Below are 15095 nucleotides of genomic sequence, written 5' to 3'. Positions count from 1 at the left end.
TTTCATCCTGAAGCAGTGTATGGAACCCTGTCCAGCTTGGGATTGTACAACTATCCGTACATGTGGACTTCACAAAAGCATATGCCATTTCAGCTTGTACAGCAAAGTGGGTGTTCATTCTGCATGTCGCTGACTGCACTGGTTGACACAAGTTCTGTGGCCCTTGCCTTTTGGACTGATGGTAAGGTTGTATAGGCATTGGGGGGGGGGGGGCTATGAATGAGGTAACTCCCTTTCTCAGTGGCTGTCTGATTGCTGTGGACATAGGCTCGCCGGGCACACTCTGGAGCATAATTCCATTTGTATGGTGAGTAGTTCCACGACCCGATAGTGTCTCCTCACCAAAGTCAATGTTATCCCACACAAGTGTTGTGGGTGTCCGCTTTGAGAATCCCTTCGGTATTTTGTCTCTGCCTTCTACTAGTGTCAGTTGGGCAAGGCTAGTGTCTAGACTCAAAACTGTGTCCCATGATGCACAATGTCCCAGTCTGTTAAGCAGTGATACAATGCGTGATGATCCAGTTAAATGTCGAACAGTTAAACCTAAAGCCAAGGACTTGGGTGTCTGCTTGCGGCCCTTGGAAGCAAGGTACACAATGTCTTGACAAACAGACAACACTTTCAAATGTACGTCATCATCAATGTTGACATAATGATCCAGTGTTGGCTCCTCAGTGGAACCTATAATCCAGCTGAGCAGATTGTATAGTCCAATGGGGACAACAGTTTGAGATTCAGTGACATTTACATTTTCAGAAGTGGGAGGCCATGGGCATGACATGCCAGGAGTGTCACTAAGCAGTCTTTTCAAAAACAACGCTGCTGTATACAGTGTCCTTGTGTCCTCCTGTGTTGTTTGGCACTTTGTTCTCCCTGTTTCATTGTCGCTGTCTGTCTGGCTCAATTCACTGGACTGTGTTGTTTCCGTACCGGATGGATCTGGTAGCATGTCCACGAGTGCATCCTTTGACAGAGTCTCAGCAAAAACCAGTTCGCAGACGTTGCGCTTGGTGGGCATGTGAAACGCTAGCTGAGGGAAATCTTGAGCCAGCCTCTTCTTCAACAGATCCTGTCTGTAACACAACAAAACAGTGACAATTACGAGTCACAGGAGTACCATCAAAAGCAGAGTGGTGGAGGTGATACAAGACATTACAGACTAGAACCTATCTGCCATACAGCACATTTAACACCAAAGAAGCCAAATAAAGGCCCACATCATCACAAACAACACTACACACTACACATCATGGGGGTTTCTCCAAACAGGCCTGTCATACACATTTTGTTTAAAGCTGGCCTTGCACATGATAAATAATAAGACTTGTATTACATTGCAGTTACCTGTAGTTTGAAGCATCAACACCTTCGTTTGCTTTCACCATGTCAATGAAGGCCTGCCTCAGCTGGCCCATTCTAAGCACCTCATTGTTGACAAGCAGCCTCTGGCGGATGATCCTCTCACAGAACAGCTTGTAACTGGCATCAAACATTGCCTCATCCCTACAACACATGAATGAGAAGTAAATAAATGGATAAATGAATAAGTGTTGTGATTGTGTGCACATATAACAGAAGGAAATTGGATGTTTACTTATAATGTTAAGTATGTGTATGTGTATATATATATATAGCCATCGCCGACACACACCTGGACTTCAGTCTGGTGGTAGTGCAAATAGGTAAAGCAATCCAAGGAGAAATAACTTACTGTTCTGTCTCTGGTTTGTCAGGTCTCAGCAAAAACATGGTGTACTGACTGTAACAGCTTTTGTGGTACCGCACCTCCAGAGCCACACAGTCTTTGTCTTGTATATGTAAAAGAACACTTTGGTCATCTTTCTTCTCAGCAGCTTTCTGCAATTTGCCTAAACGGAAAAAAAGGACAACTCAATGAGTTTGTTGACGTATCTCTCACACATAATTGTACCTTTCAGTTATTCAACCACAGAGAATGTGTGTGTGTGTGTGTGTGTGTGTGTGTGTGTGTGTGTGTGTGTGTGGTGTGTGTGTAGTGTGTGTGTGGTGTGTGGGTGGGGGAGGGGGTTTGCTTACCTGCTTTTAATGTTTCAGCCTTACACAGTTGATCCCTTTGTCGATTGCCTGCTTTGATGATCATTTTCTCCTTCATCTTGCATATAATGCACAGGGCAGGAAGGACGGGGCCAGAGCCTGCGATTGGCAGGCCTGACCTTGATCGTAGCTTCTCTGTTTGGCTTCGGTACGTGCTGCGAGACGTCGATGGGATGGGCTCGACCTCAAGGTCCTCCCTAACGTCTTGATCTCCCTCACGTGCGAGCCGTCTTTCCACCTTCGTCATGGCCTTTGTGTCGGTAAACCTTATGTAGCATGTGTGGTGGAAGCCAGCGTCCTCAGGAATATCTTCGAACTCGAAATCAAGACAGTGCTTGTGGTTTTCAGCCACCACGTTCCGAGAGTCTCCCTTCAAGCCGAGCGACCGTTGTAAGCTTGTCCTGTACGTATTCCATCTTGTATTGGTAAAACAATCAACCTTTTCGTGCTTCACAGACGTAATATGCATGTAACAATGTTTGTGTGTTGACAATTTTGACTTTTTGAGACTTTCTGGTGCGTTTTCCTCGTCTCCGCTACTCGATGAAACCATGGCGGCCGCCATCTTTCACTTCTGTTGACAATATGCAGCTACCCAATTGGTGTAGCACGATCACGTGATGAACCGTGGCACGACTTTGGACCAAGATATTATTACGCTTCGAAGGGAATAGTTCAGCCAATAATTACGTGCCTAGAAGAATTGGCAGGAATGTTAGCGACGAAAATTTTTTTGGTGGATAAGCATGAATCGTTCTTTTTTATGAACTAAAGATTGTGTAGTTTCACTTCTGTGGAGCGGGATTTCTTTTCTAAAGGACTTTTCGAGGTTCACCTTGCGGCCTAACACGCTTAGAACTGAAAATGGACTCGAGGAGAAGCAAGCGAAAGAGGATGGGGCCCCCTAAGCGTTTAGTGTCAGAATGTAAGTATGAATTGAAATTTATTTTTGTCATTTCAGAAATCAGTAACACTGCATCGCGAAATCATCTCAATTGACACATGTTATTACACTTTTTGTTCTGTGCTATCTGATTTGAGGTTGCTAGCTAAACCATGAGGACCCACGTGTTACATAATAATAATAATAATAATACATTACATTTATAAAGCCCCTTGCTGGAGCTCAAAGCGCTTACATGACATTTAAATGTTTTGTAAAGTTCCTTATACAGCTTTAGACTTGTTTTTATCTCATAAAGTCCTTAAGTGACACACCCTGAAAAGTCTGGTGGGTCATGTGTCGGGCTAAGACATGTGACAGAACTAGGTACATTTCAGAGGCTTGTTTTTGGTTGCTAAAGGTACAAATCAAGCCATTTAAGAATTAAAATGCTTACATAACATGTACTTTGTTACATTGAACCTGTTAACATTTCTTGATCAAATTGATATAAAACAAATTAGATAAATATCGCTGTGACACTGATGTCACATCGGGACATTAACCTTAAACTTTCACAGTAAATCTGGAGTAACACATATGTCACAATTAGAAATATGAGTATGATCTGCTCAGTTAATTTAGGTGATCCAATTATATTTAGTTAATATATTCTTTATTCTTCAATTCAAAGAATGTTAAAACAAATTTAAATCAAAAAATCCTCCTCATTAATTAAGTTATACATAAGAGTTACTTTACCATTAAAGTTCAATGTCACATTGTCAGAAATGTGGTCTATTTAGTCTAAATTATGTTCCCCTTAATTTCCCCAAAAGTAGAAATGGGTCTGGGTTGTTATGGGTTAAATTAGTTAAATCGTCAAATAAACTGAAATATCTCAATTACGAAGGTTTAACATTTTATCTTAACTCTTAAATAAGTAAATGACATTAGGGCGCTAGAAACGAGAGTATTTTGATTTTAACACAGCATTGTGCGATATGTAATGAAAATATAATTAAAAACAGTACATTCATACATTCATTCAAGAGTGGCTTTTCAGATATCCAATTTTGAAATAGTTCCAATGAAGTTATAATATAGCTGGAAAAAAAACAAACATACTTCCATATAGTAATGCTCTCTACATCAACAACTCTTTCTGTGCTCCATAATCTTACAGCGGATAAATATTTGGCTGGTCAGTCTGAGGAAGAGCCATGCAGCTCCCACACTGCGGCAAAGGAAATGGGTAAGTGTTTGCTTTCAAATGTTAAGCATACTTTAAGGATCCACTCAGTCTCAGATGGTGTACTAATAAGTAGTTGCTTAGCAGATGGCAGTAAAAAAACCAATATGTAAACGTATAGTGGATTAAAGATGTCACATGCACAAAGTGAAGCCCCTTGTTATCTCCTGTGTTGAGGAGATTCTTCCACTGTGCTTTGCCATACCTTTGTTGGTGGTAGAGGTCAGGGTGGGCAGATAGTGGTTTGGACGACATCCATGTTTTTTTGGTCTAATTTGGCATTTTGGACCTTTACACAATTTCAAATATTCCCTATCGCTATATGTACCATTTTGTCAACACTATTTCTAATTTATGAACTTTCTGTCTCCCCTCTTAAAGCTGTAGTGCACTGCAGTGATGGGTCTGACTCGGATGCATTCACAGGACAGCAGTCTACTATTAAAGCATCAACTAAAGGTTAGGTTGTGTTGTGACATTGCATTACATTTACATTTTATCTACGGTTACTGTTTTTTGATTGTGTTATCTTTATATATATATATATATATAATATCGCACAATACACTAGAACAAGAAAATATTACATAACGAAAATGTAAACGCTTGTGCAAATGTACTAGAGCCCATTTTACTTCTGTGTGGTTGAGTGCATATTCAAAGTTGAAGTTATTTTTTGCAATTACTTGTGAAGCCCCTGTCAGAATCAATGATCTTACAGTTGCCTTGAAGTGAATATAGTAATGTTTTGTAATGTATTATCATAGGTTTTGCAGTGTTTAAATGCAGTTGCAAGTCCCAATATAGAATTCAACAGTCTCTCTTAAATGTGATCAATGACATGTCTGCAACTTCACGACAATACAGCCGGTCCTAGATCTATCATTTTGACATTTTATTGTACATTTTTTGAAAACGCTAAACAAAGGCATGGAACCACAATCTGCCTATACATACTGTTTGTGTAATAACTACAGAAAAGATAATGTTGTTTTTTTTGCCGTTTTTGTCATTACAGATGTTTCTGCAGCTCCCACAGCCATAGCAGCTCTGAAGCGCAGAAACAGAGATAATAATGCCTTGAAAATAAGGCTAGATGCTTCAAAGGACAAATTATTAACTGTTGAAAGCGAAAGGGACTACCTGAGGATACAGCTGGCTGAGGGTAAGCAAATCAATAATGATTAAATAATTACTTATTGGCATCTGATAGCTTTTGAGAAAAAAAACAAAAAAAACAGGCACATACACCAAGCCCTACAACATTTCTCATCACAGTCCATGAGGCCATACATGCTTGCAGATGACTAGTTGCATCAGCAATTCAGTCATTTCACTGCAAACATATCATGACAAGCATATAGGACGGACAGCACCAAATGGTGGGGTGGAGCTTGACAGATCAGGCTCCAGCTCACTTCTCTCACTTATTAACCGACAGTAGAGGGTTGGATTGAGAGGGAAAGAACAGTCACTTGTTAAAATATGTTGAGTCCGTTTGTTCGGGGGAAACTTGGAACAGGCATATCACATGCCCCGTTTGAACTAGAGTCATGAAAATGATCTCACATATTCCATAAATCCTAAAGAACAAATGGTTTCACTTACCTAACATTTCAGGTCACGATATTTTTCACTATTTCAAATGTAGTGAAAAACACTATATGAATTTTCACCGATCTGCGTGAAACTCTGAACACACAATATAAGGTTTAAAGATTATTGTAAATGTTCTGACCCTTAGTGGTAACAATAGTTATCTTCTAATCCTCTTGTTTGTTTCAGCTTTGGCCCTTCTAAAAATGGCATCAGTTAAGGCGCCAGTTACTTCTGAAGGTGACCAAATAGGGGCAGGCAACTCCTCTTCATCCTCCACCTCCTCCAATTCCTCCAGTTCCTCCTCCTCCTCCTCCTCCTCCTCCTCCTCCTCATCCTCTTCGTCAGACAGAGGGAAGAAGAGGAAGAGTAAGAAGAAGAAGAACAAGAAAAACAAATACGGCAAGAAAAAAAGAGGAAAAAAAGCGAAGAAGACAAAAGGAAAGACTGCAAAGAGAGGTACGTTGGCCACCTACACAGTGTCTGACTTGGGAAGTAAGGAGGTAGGACTACAGTGAATTATGTGACAGACTGACCATTGCTCAGTGTAGAAGGAACAGCTAGTGAACAGGGCTAACCTGCATTAGCAGGTGCTGTCAGACTGTTTGTGTTCATACTGAAAACACTAAACTGAAACGGATTTGCTCATGCACTTAAAGTACATTAAACTTAATTAGTGAGGGAGTGTCGCTACATGCCTTAGCGTGTTATCATCAAGGGGATCATTAAGGGAACGAATGCAGTCTGGTGTTGAAGTACAGTCGTACAATGTATTTTACAGCTCAATAAATACTTTTAGTATGCATTAAGTCTTTAATTTCAACAAATGTTCAAGTTACAATTGGGCGATGTGTACCCAACTGGACATAGACGATGTCCTCTGCGGCGGTGCTTGATCAGCTCCGGGACCACGGCTCAAACTAAACTCTGCGCTTCATTTACCAATGCTTTTTTGTTTATTTCTGCTGTAATAGGTGTTACAATAATGGAGTCAGCTGTTTAACTATTATACATCAACCTGAGCTTATCCTCCCACTTTATGGCTGTTTAAAGTAATGTGAGTACCGCAGTTAACTGTTCCGAAAAGGAAACTCTACCCGTTCTTGTGGGGCAGGGAGGGGAGGGCGCCTTATTAACTCATGATGTGATGATGGTCAGGTATCCAACGGCGATGGCTGTCATACATGGCTGATGCACGATGTCATTGTCCATCAGCCCAACCATAACTAGAGTAAAGTTTAGCCAGCCCTGCATCATCTTCTGGTTGTTTTTGTGTTTTTAAGTGGTTGGATTCAATAAAAGAGCTGAGCGCCCAAAAAATATGGTGGACACAAGAAAGACATGTTGCTGGATTCTTAAGGTAACCACTTCTCTTGGTTGGTTATGAAGAAGGAGCATATCAATATATAAATATACACAAATATTTGTTTTGAAATTCAGTTCTGTTGTTAACCTGGTTCTTGAAAAAATATGTCCATAGCTACCGCAAGAATTGCTGCAGAGCATTCTTTTGGAGGTAGTTCTTGACGCTGGAGACATGGCATATTTGACGCTTTCTCTGGTTTGTTGGAAAGTAAGAAATACCGTCAGCCAGGACGCTTTCCGGAAAAAGGCACACTTTTTGTGGATATTGAGTAAGAAATATTGTATTTTACAAATTCAATTTCAATAAGCTTGCTAAATTAAACCTTAGGCTTATTGTTTTATACTTTCTTATTACAGGTGTGGACACAAATTGGTTTCACCATTCCGAGTCCTATCGCGAGGAAATGTCCACCATGTTTTGCATTTCGTCTTGTCAGTTTTGCAGAATGCAATTCAAAGATTGTTCAGGTTGGCATACAATGACATAGATAAATAAGTTCTGTATTTCTGCTTCAGGTGCTTTCAGTGCTTACATAGATTGTTAGATAGATTATATTTCCTCAAAAATGTATCAGTGCACGTCACTCACAGTTAGCTTTAGACAATTAAGTGCTGTCACCATTTGTTTTTTTCAAAGTAACCTAAATTACTGATGGCTGCCACCTGTAATTGATTAGATCTAGAGTGAGTGAAAGTCCAGATTTTACTGAAGAAAAAGGAAATAATTTTGTATTCTCAAATTTAGCTGAAAAATAATAATTGCAGCTTCTTGCAATTTGGATATTGCACTTTCAACTTAAAAATATCAGGATGTCCCACTACATCATGTAAGCAGGAATATATGTGTAAAATGTACTTTTGACTCACATTAATATATTAAAGCAGCTTCCAAACAGACAATTATCTAGTGCTCCATGAGAGTATCAGTAGTAGTCTCACACAGTTAAAGACAAACTCTAAATTAATATATTTATAATTGTAATGTAATTGTGTGGTGGTTGCCGTCATTTCATGCAACAGTTGCACTCCATAGCCAGCTGCTGTTGTCACAGTATGCGGTTTATCCATAGCTAAATATTTTTGCCGTGTTGACACTTTTTTGGTCTGTCTGCTAAGTGTGGCTGAGCTGAAGTCCCAGTTATTGTCACAGTATGCCACTGATCAAGTTAGCAACCACCTTTTTTAAATGAGATGTAAAAGTTATATAATTAAACATTTTGTTATTCACTGACATTTAATCATTATAGAACAATATTTAAAAAGTATCTCTATTTTAAACTAAAACTTTAAGGACTTTAAGAAGAAGGACTAAGATGTGTGAAAAAAAATCAACAGATTTAGGGATTTTAGGAGTCATGCCTATTGAGGTTTGTAGGCTAGTGTAATATCTGCAGGGCTGGTGGAATAAAATCCAGGTAACTGTAAAGCTTATAAGGGAAGTGGCTTGCCAGTCTTTTCACAATTCCAAAATATGGTGACAGCCTGTATATAGATTTTTTTAAGTTTAATTTAAATATCACTTAACCATAGTATTGAAGATAGCAGATCATTCATAACATTATACATACAAATGATCGAAATCAAATGTATTATTACATTTACAGCCTTCTGTAGATCAGATTTTTCACTTTTGTGTTTTGCAGGATACGTAGGACATGGGAAAAGAGGTGTCATTCGGGCTATGTACTCTGAGCATCCTCACCCTGGGTTCTGCAGCCATTTTTGCTCAACGGATGCTGGGAATTTTGAGTAGGAGGTACCTGGTGTTAAGGCCCCGATATTCAAAACACAGCATTGTTTTTTGCGTTAAAAACAGGCTAACCTTGACGCTGATTTGGGTGACTTGTGTAATTCGTGGAGAAGCGAAGAGTTGTAGTTTTGGTATACAGGTATAAAATACTTTGACAGTAACAAAAACGTTTTTTTAAAATAACAAGAATACAGTTTAAAAGGAGAGTGATTTGTAAAATATCCATAAAGAAAAAGAGTAATCTGCTTACAATTCTGTTTCATATGGGTGTTGAGAGATGTATCCATAGATCTCTTCATTTTGCTCTCAAAGTGCACCAGATTGATGCTTTTAACTTCAACATTTAAAAACAAATTTGCACACATCTTGTGTCCATATCTTTCTGTTTTGGTGGTCATGCCACAACCGTGTATGCATGCATGCATGAGTCATGGTAAAATATCTGGATTAAGAGGTTGCTTTGGTTTGGTTTGGCTCTATGAAACCTGATATACTTATATGATTCTGTTTTCTTCAAGGTTGTGTCTTCCTGGTCGAATGTACTTATTGTAAGTCGCTTTGGACAAAAGCGTCAGCTAAATGCAATGTAATGTAATGTAATGTAATGTAATGCTTTTTCTTTGCACAGCATGAAAGAAAGGTGAAATGAATGGGCTGTGGTTTTAGTATTTTTAAGCAGAAATTGAGTTCAATAATTTGTACGGCCCTTGGAGAAAGTTGTAAAAATTGAAATGGCCCTTGAGAGAAAAAAGTTCCCCACCCCTGATCTAAATAGTAATAAAAACCCTTTATTTGTAACTTAACATCTCTGTCTCCTATCCGTATATTATAAAGAATAGCCAGTTAATTGACGCATTATAGCGCAGGCCTTTGTCAGATGGTATATTATGCTGTTTTTTCTGTTTCTAATAGTTCTCTCTTATTTCACCATACGGGTGTTTGCATCCCTGAATATAAGTAGGCCTATAATGTTAAACAGAACATGCTGTGATGTCGCTCTGTTCAGAGCGACACCAGTGTTTCCAAACAACTGGTCTCTGCACGCTTACATTAACCTGCAGTGTCAGATTTTAATAAAAGAACAGGGAGAGCAGATTCTCCAAACTGTTCCATTTAAAGGCTGCTGAGACATGAGGATGCCAGGCTAAAACTTGGCAATATTGATGCGTTATAAATTAGAAACGGGGCAATGTCGATAGAGCGTTAAATCCACATTGTGGATCGTCTTATCAGTTATCATTATTAAACATGATTGGATAAAAGTAGAGCTGATTGCCCAAACCTAACTTCTGTATATAAAGGTACACACCCCAAACACATACAAATACATTACTTTGAGCAAAGCTACACGACTAGTAATACCTTTACACTACACCAATTCATTACACAATTTTGTATGTAAGGATTACACTACCACTATATAACACTAGTACAACAATATTATCAATAAATAAACCCATATCCAAACTGATTTCTGCACTACAGACATCATTAGGATAGGCAACAACAAACTACTGTTGTTAAATAGTTACATATTTGTCTTTTTTTCTGTTTCAGTCCTGACCCCAGAAGACGCCATAAGCCGCTACAAGCGTGTTCTTGAGGCGGTAAACAAGGGGAATAATAAAACGGCGGCTTACAGAGCGGTAGGAGTGGACCGCAAAACCATTGCCGACACTGCAGGAATTGCAGAACTGCATGCCGTGAACCCGGGAATCTACCAAGATATCCGGGGAACACTGAAGAAGGGGGAAACCCTTCTCCGTTTCACTGAGATGTGTAAAGCTGCCATAAAGGACCAAAATCTAGAGGGGAAGGTCCAGGACTTGAAGACCAATGGAGGACTATTATCCATTAATCCAAAGGGGAAGTGAGGAAGGAATGGATGTTTTTTTGGTTTGCAATTGTTTTTTAGTTTTCTTTTATAAAAAGTATTTTTTATTTCCATTTTTTGTTGTTGTTGTTATGTTCATCGTTGTTTGAATAAAAATGTAAAACTTCAGTGGCTGTAGATCCGTCATTGTCATCAACAGTGTTTGTTTGTTTGTTAAACTGCTTAACTAATGGTGAGGTAATCATTAGGTAATGGGTAACTACTGTTTTTGATGCATTACTTTACTTGAGGGGACACACAATGCTTAACGAATGGTTAAGTAGGCATTAGGTAATGGGTAACTACTGTTTTTGATGCATTACTTTACTTGAGGGGACACACACTGCTTAACGAATGGTAAGGTAAGCATTACTTAATGGGTACTGTTTTAGTAACGGTAAGGTAATCATTAGGTAATGGGTAACTACTGTTTTTCATGCATTACTTTACTTGAGGGGACACACACTGCTTAACGAATGGTAAGGTAAGCATTACTTCATGGGTAACTACTGTTTTAGTAACGGTAAGGTAATCATTAGGTAATGGGTAACTACTGTTTTTGTTTGCGTTCCTTGAGTTTACCATACCCAAACGGCCTAAGTAATGGTAAGGTAAATCGGATCCACCTCCACCAGTTGATCCAGGGTGGGTGGGACCCAAGCCAGCCGAAGATGGCAGGTTTAAATGTGCCCTGCTGCAGCGGACCATTGCTTCAATCAAAGTCTCCCAGGAACTCCTCATAAAGTAACCATTAACGAATGATTCATTAATACAGTACCCCAGTCTGTTTACCAGTAACTAAGCATTAGTTCACTCAGGAACTCCTCATTAAGTAACCATTAACGAATGATTCATTAATACACCCCAGTCTGTTTACCAGTAACTAACTAACCATCCATCGCAGTCACTGAGGAACTACTCATTAAGTAACCATTAACGAATGATTCGTTAATACAGTACCCCCCAGTCTGTTTACCAGTAACTAACCATAAGTTCACTGAGGAACTACTCATTAACTAACCATTAACGAATGATTCGTTAATACAGTACCCCCAGTCTGTTTACCAGTAACTAACCATCAGTTCCTCAATCGCAGTCACTGAGGAACTACTCATTAACTAACCATTAACTATCTAGTAGTTCCTCAGTAACTAAGCAGTAACTAAGCACATTTTGTGTACCTTATTGTAAAGTGTTACCGACTTTTGTTTTGTTATCATTACGTGGCTGTGTGTTTTAGATGAAAGCCGGTGGCAATCTGTTCATCTGTTACACTGATTATACAGTAAAGCCATCGAAAATAATATGATATACAGTACAGTACAAGTAGCCTACTTCTGGGTCTCTGTGTTTCATTCAAGCTCGGCTCTCTGTGTGTGTGGCACGATCGCATTTTGTGAGTGCGCGAGCGGTAACGTGGAATGTTGTTGTTAGCATCTGGTTAGCTGGCTATGCTAACAGATATAAAGAGCTGTTTCTACACCAAGGTGGAGGAGAGTCCTCTCCTGTCAGACTGAGAGGATCTTATAACGTCAGCTCAGTGAGGTAAGGACTCTCTCAGTGTTTAGATAGTTCACTTTAGTGTAAGTTATCTCAGTGAGTCTCAAACGGTTTGGTCACCATTTATGTAAACAAGTATTTGCGAGGAACACATGTATATGATCATTAGCCTATAGCCTAGTTATTAAAAAAATAAGAGAATAAATGAAAAACGGGTATGAACTATAGGACTATAACACAAGACAGTAACACAAGAATACAGTTTAAAAGGGGAGTGATTAGTAACATATCCATAAAGAAAAAGTAAATCTGTACAGTTCTGTTTCATATGGATGCTCTCAAAGTGCACCAGATTGATGCATTTAACTTCAATATTTTAAAAATAATCTTCCCGGGGGAGCATGCCCCCAGACCCTCCTAGAGGAGGTTAGGTCCACCCCCCACCTAAAACATGTTCACATGGATAGGATACAAAATACATTTGCACACTTTTTATATGGTGGCCTATGTCCATATGTTTCTGTTTTGGTGGTTGTGCCACAACCGTGCATGTATGCACAAGTCATTGCGCTAGGAAATAGCACATACACCCCTGCAATGTGTGTGAAAGACAATAGACTTTACAGCATGTTTTTTGAAATTGAAGTTGCGTTGGTGTTTGTGTGTTGGTTGTTGACGGCAGTGTGTGCCCCCCCTTGGTAAATGATTGCCCCCCCATTCGATTTGTTCTAGAGCTGACCCTGGTCCCATGGCTCTTATTTCTGCCGGAGGAGCGAGGAACGATAATGGAGGAGCGATAATCGAGGAACCACCAGAACATCCTCCGATGAAATCCTCAGACACTCGCCCCGCCCCCTTACTGTGTATCGCTCACTGATTGGACGATGCAGTGCATGCACTGATCTGATGCTTCTTGACGTGAGAGCAGTTTCCCAGCGGAGTGAAGAAAATACATGAACCTCACGGGAGTCACTCCTCAGTTTATACTGTGTTTTGTTTCAATTCATGTATCATTTAGTTATAAATGTGATATATCTGAACAACAAAGTGGTCAAAAAATGTTTTATTCATTTTTTGGAAACATTTTCATGATCGCTTTTTTCGTTTTACATTTTCATTTATTGTCATTTCCATTCAGTCAGTCATTCAGTGCTATTAAAATGTTAATGTGCTACATATCCACACAAACAAACAAAGTGTGCAATCCAATGAATGTTAATCTAACTGGGTTTTGATAGAAAATATATCTCTTTTCCTTCTCTCAATTATTTTATTTCTATTGTGCACTCTAATCAATATTAATCAAACTATTGTTCGTTTATACATTTTAAGAATGGCGTTTATCTTTTTTGAGAATAATACAACAGATAATAATACACAGCCCCACCTAGTGTCAGCAGAAAGTATTAAAAATAATGATTACAAAAAAATGCAATAAAAAAAAATATATTAAATATATTTTAAGATCATGTTTAATCATCTGATTCGTCTGTACATTGCTGTTTTAGTCTGTGTTCTTCTAATTAGTGTCTACAGTGTGTGCCTATTGAGCTGTTTAGAGCCATGTGGGACAAAACCTGATCCTGCCCCTCCCTCTTACTGTCTAATGCCCCTGCCACACGAGGACGAAAACGGTCGTTTGCGTTACTGTTTAGTGTCATATAGACCGTTCGGCCACACGAGGACGACCAAATAGGGCACTAAACGACTGCGGAAACGATAACGGGTCCCAAGGTGGATAGAACGGCATACGCAACGCTCTGGGGGGTCCAACGGCTCCGTGTGTACGCCCTATACGATAATTTTCTGATAATGATTAGGCAATAGCCCCGCCTCTCCCCACCTCTGCTGCTCACCCCCGTGTAAGTAAACTGCACACTGAATTCAGATTATTTATCTTTCTCTCGATATGGACAGAAACGCGAGAGAAGTCTAATCTGACAGGACGGAGACACCTCTCAAACTACCTAAACTAGTTATAAATATGTTTATTTTTACTGTCGGCCGGGTCACTCATTACTGGATCAGCTGCTGCATGAAACAGACACTGGCGCTGTCCAAAGAGAGGGAGGAAAAAGAGAGGCTCCGTGTATTTTATTATTATATTATAATAATAATATCCCCTCGGCCCCCACCGCGGAGAATAAACAGAAGGGCAACCATGACAACCATGCTTCTTCGCTGCTTTTGTGGAGGAAGTTACAGCGCCACGTACAGGCTCGGCATATGTACTGCAGCTTCTCCAGCGGTTGGAGCTAAACGGAGCTGTCTCGTGTGGACAGACACTATCCGGATGACTATTGCGTGTGGACGGAAGCTTTTTTGCGATTGCGTTTACGTTAATCCTATGCGTTTAGCCGTTTTCGTCCTCGTGTGGCCGGGGCATAAGTCAATGGTGACTGTAAAAACTACACTGCGCATGCTCAGAGTATTGTCCTATTTAATATGTGTGGCAAAAAAAGAATGAACATAGGGGCATAGAGCTGCCATCCCCACCATACGTCATCTCACATCATTCAGAGCTGATTGGCTGTAAGTACGTGTGCCGCGAAAAGTGTGGTGTGTGAAGAGCAGACGAGAGAGCTGCAGTGACGCGTCCTAACACCCGGAAGTAAGCTGCGCATGGCTTCCCTCGACAAAAAAGCAATGAGATTTCTCCATAGGATTTTAGAAAATAGCTCCAAATAAGATCTGTGGGAAACAAACCTGTTAGATAAATGCACGTTTTGTTCAGCCGGATAATATCCACATGTCTACCCTACTTTTATAATTTTCGACTCATAAATCTATTGATTAGATTAGA

General features: G+C 39.7%; 2 protein-coding genes and 1 long non-coding RNA gene across 3 annotated transcripts; 2 read left to right on the top strand and 1 right to left on the bottom strand.

The window, feature by feature from the left end:
- Positions 1-60: 60 nt before the first annotated feature.
- Positions 61-1802, bottom strand: LOC117546434 (the record flags this gene model as incomplete). The annotated part of the gene is made up of 3 exons (XM_034216666.1): positions 1712-1802; positions 1345-1503; positions 61-1073 (listed from the first exon to the last, which is right to left on the bottom strand). Coding segments are annotated over exons 1-3 (1210 nt in total), but the record flags the coding sequence as incomplete, so codon positions are not given.
- A 1135-nt stretch (positions 1803-2937) lies between these two features.
- LOC117546461 (coiled-coil domain-containing protein 106-like) lies at positions 2938-10880 on the top strand. The gene is made up of 6 exons (XM_034216702.1): positions 2938-2998; positions 4143-4211; positions 4590-4667; positions 5227-5373; positions 5994-6263; positions 10477-10880. The coding sequence occupies exons 1-6, from the start codon at positions 2938-2940 to the stop codon at positions 10791-10793; spliced, it is 942 nt and encodes a 313-aa protein (XP_034072593.1). The 3' UTR covers positions 10794-10880.
- On the top strand, positions 6950-8839 carry LOC117546462. The gene is made up of 3 exons (XR_004569010.1): positions 6950-7438; positions 7527-7637; positions 8813-8839. It is a non-coding gene; the product is annotated as an uncharacterized LOC117546462 (long non-coding RNA).
- Positions 10881-15095: the final 4215 nt, after the last annotated feature.

The sequence above is a fragment of the Gymnodraco acuticeps genome, unplaced genomic scaffold (assembly GCF_902827175.1).
Source record: "Gymnodraco acuticeps unplaced genomic scaffold, fGymAcu1.1, whole genome shotgun sequence".
NCBI classification, from domain to species: domain Eukaryota; kingdom Metazoa; phylum Chordata; class Actinopteri; order Perciformes; family Bathydraconidae; genus Gymnodraco; species Gymnodraco acuticeps.
The sequence above is the reverse complement of the archived record's forward strand: the minus strand, read 5'-3'. Positions and strand labels throughout refer to the sequence as shown.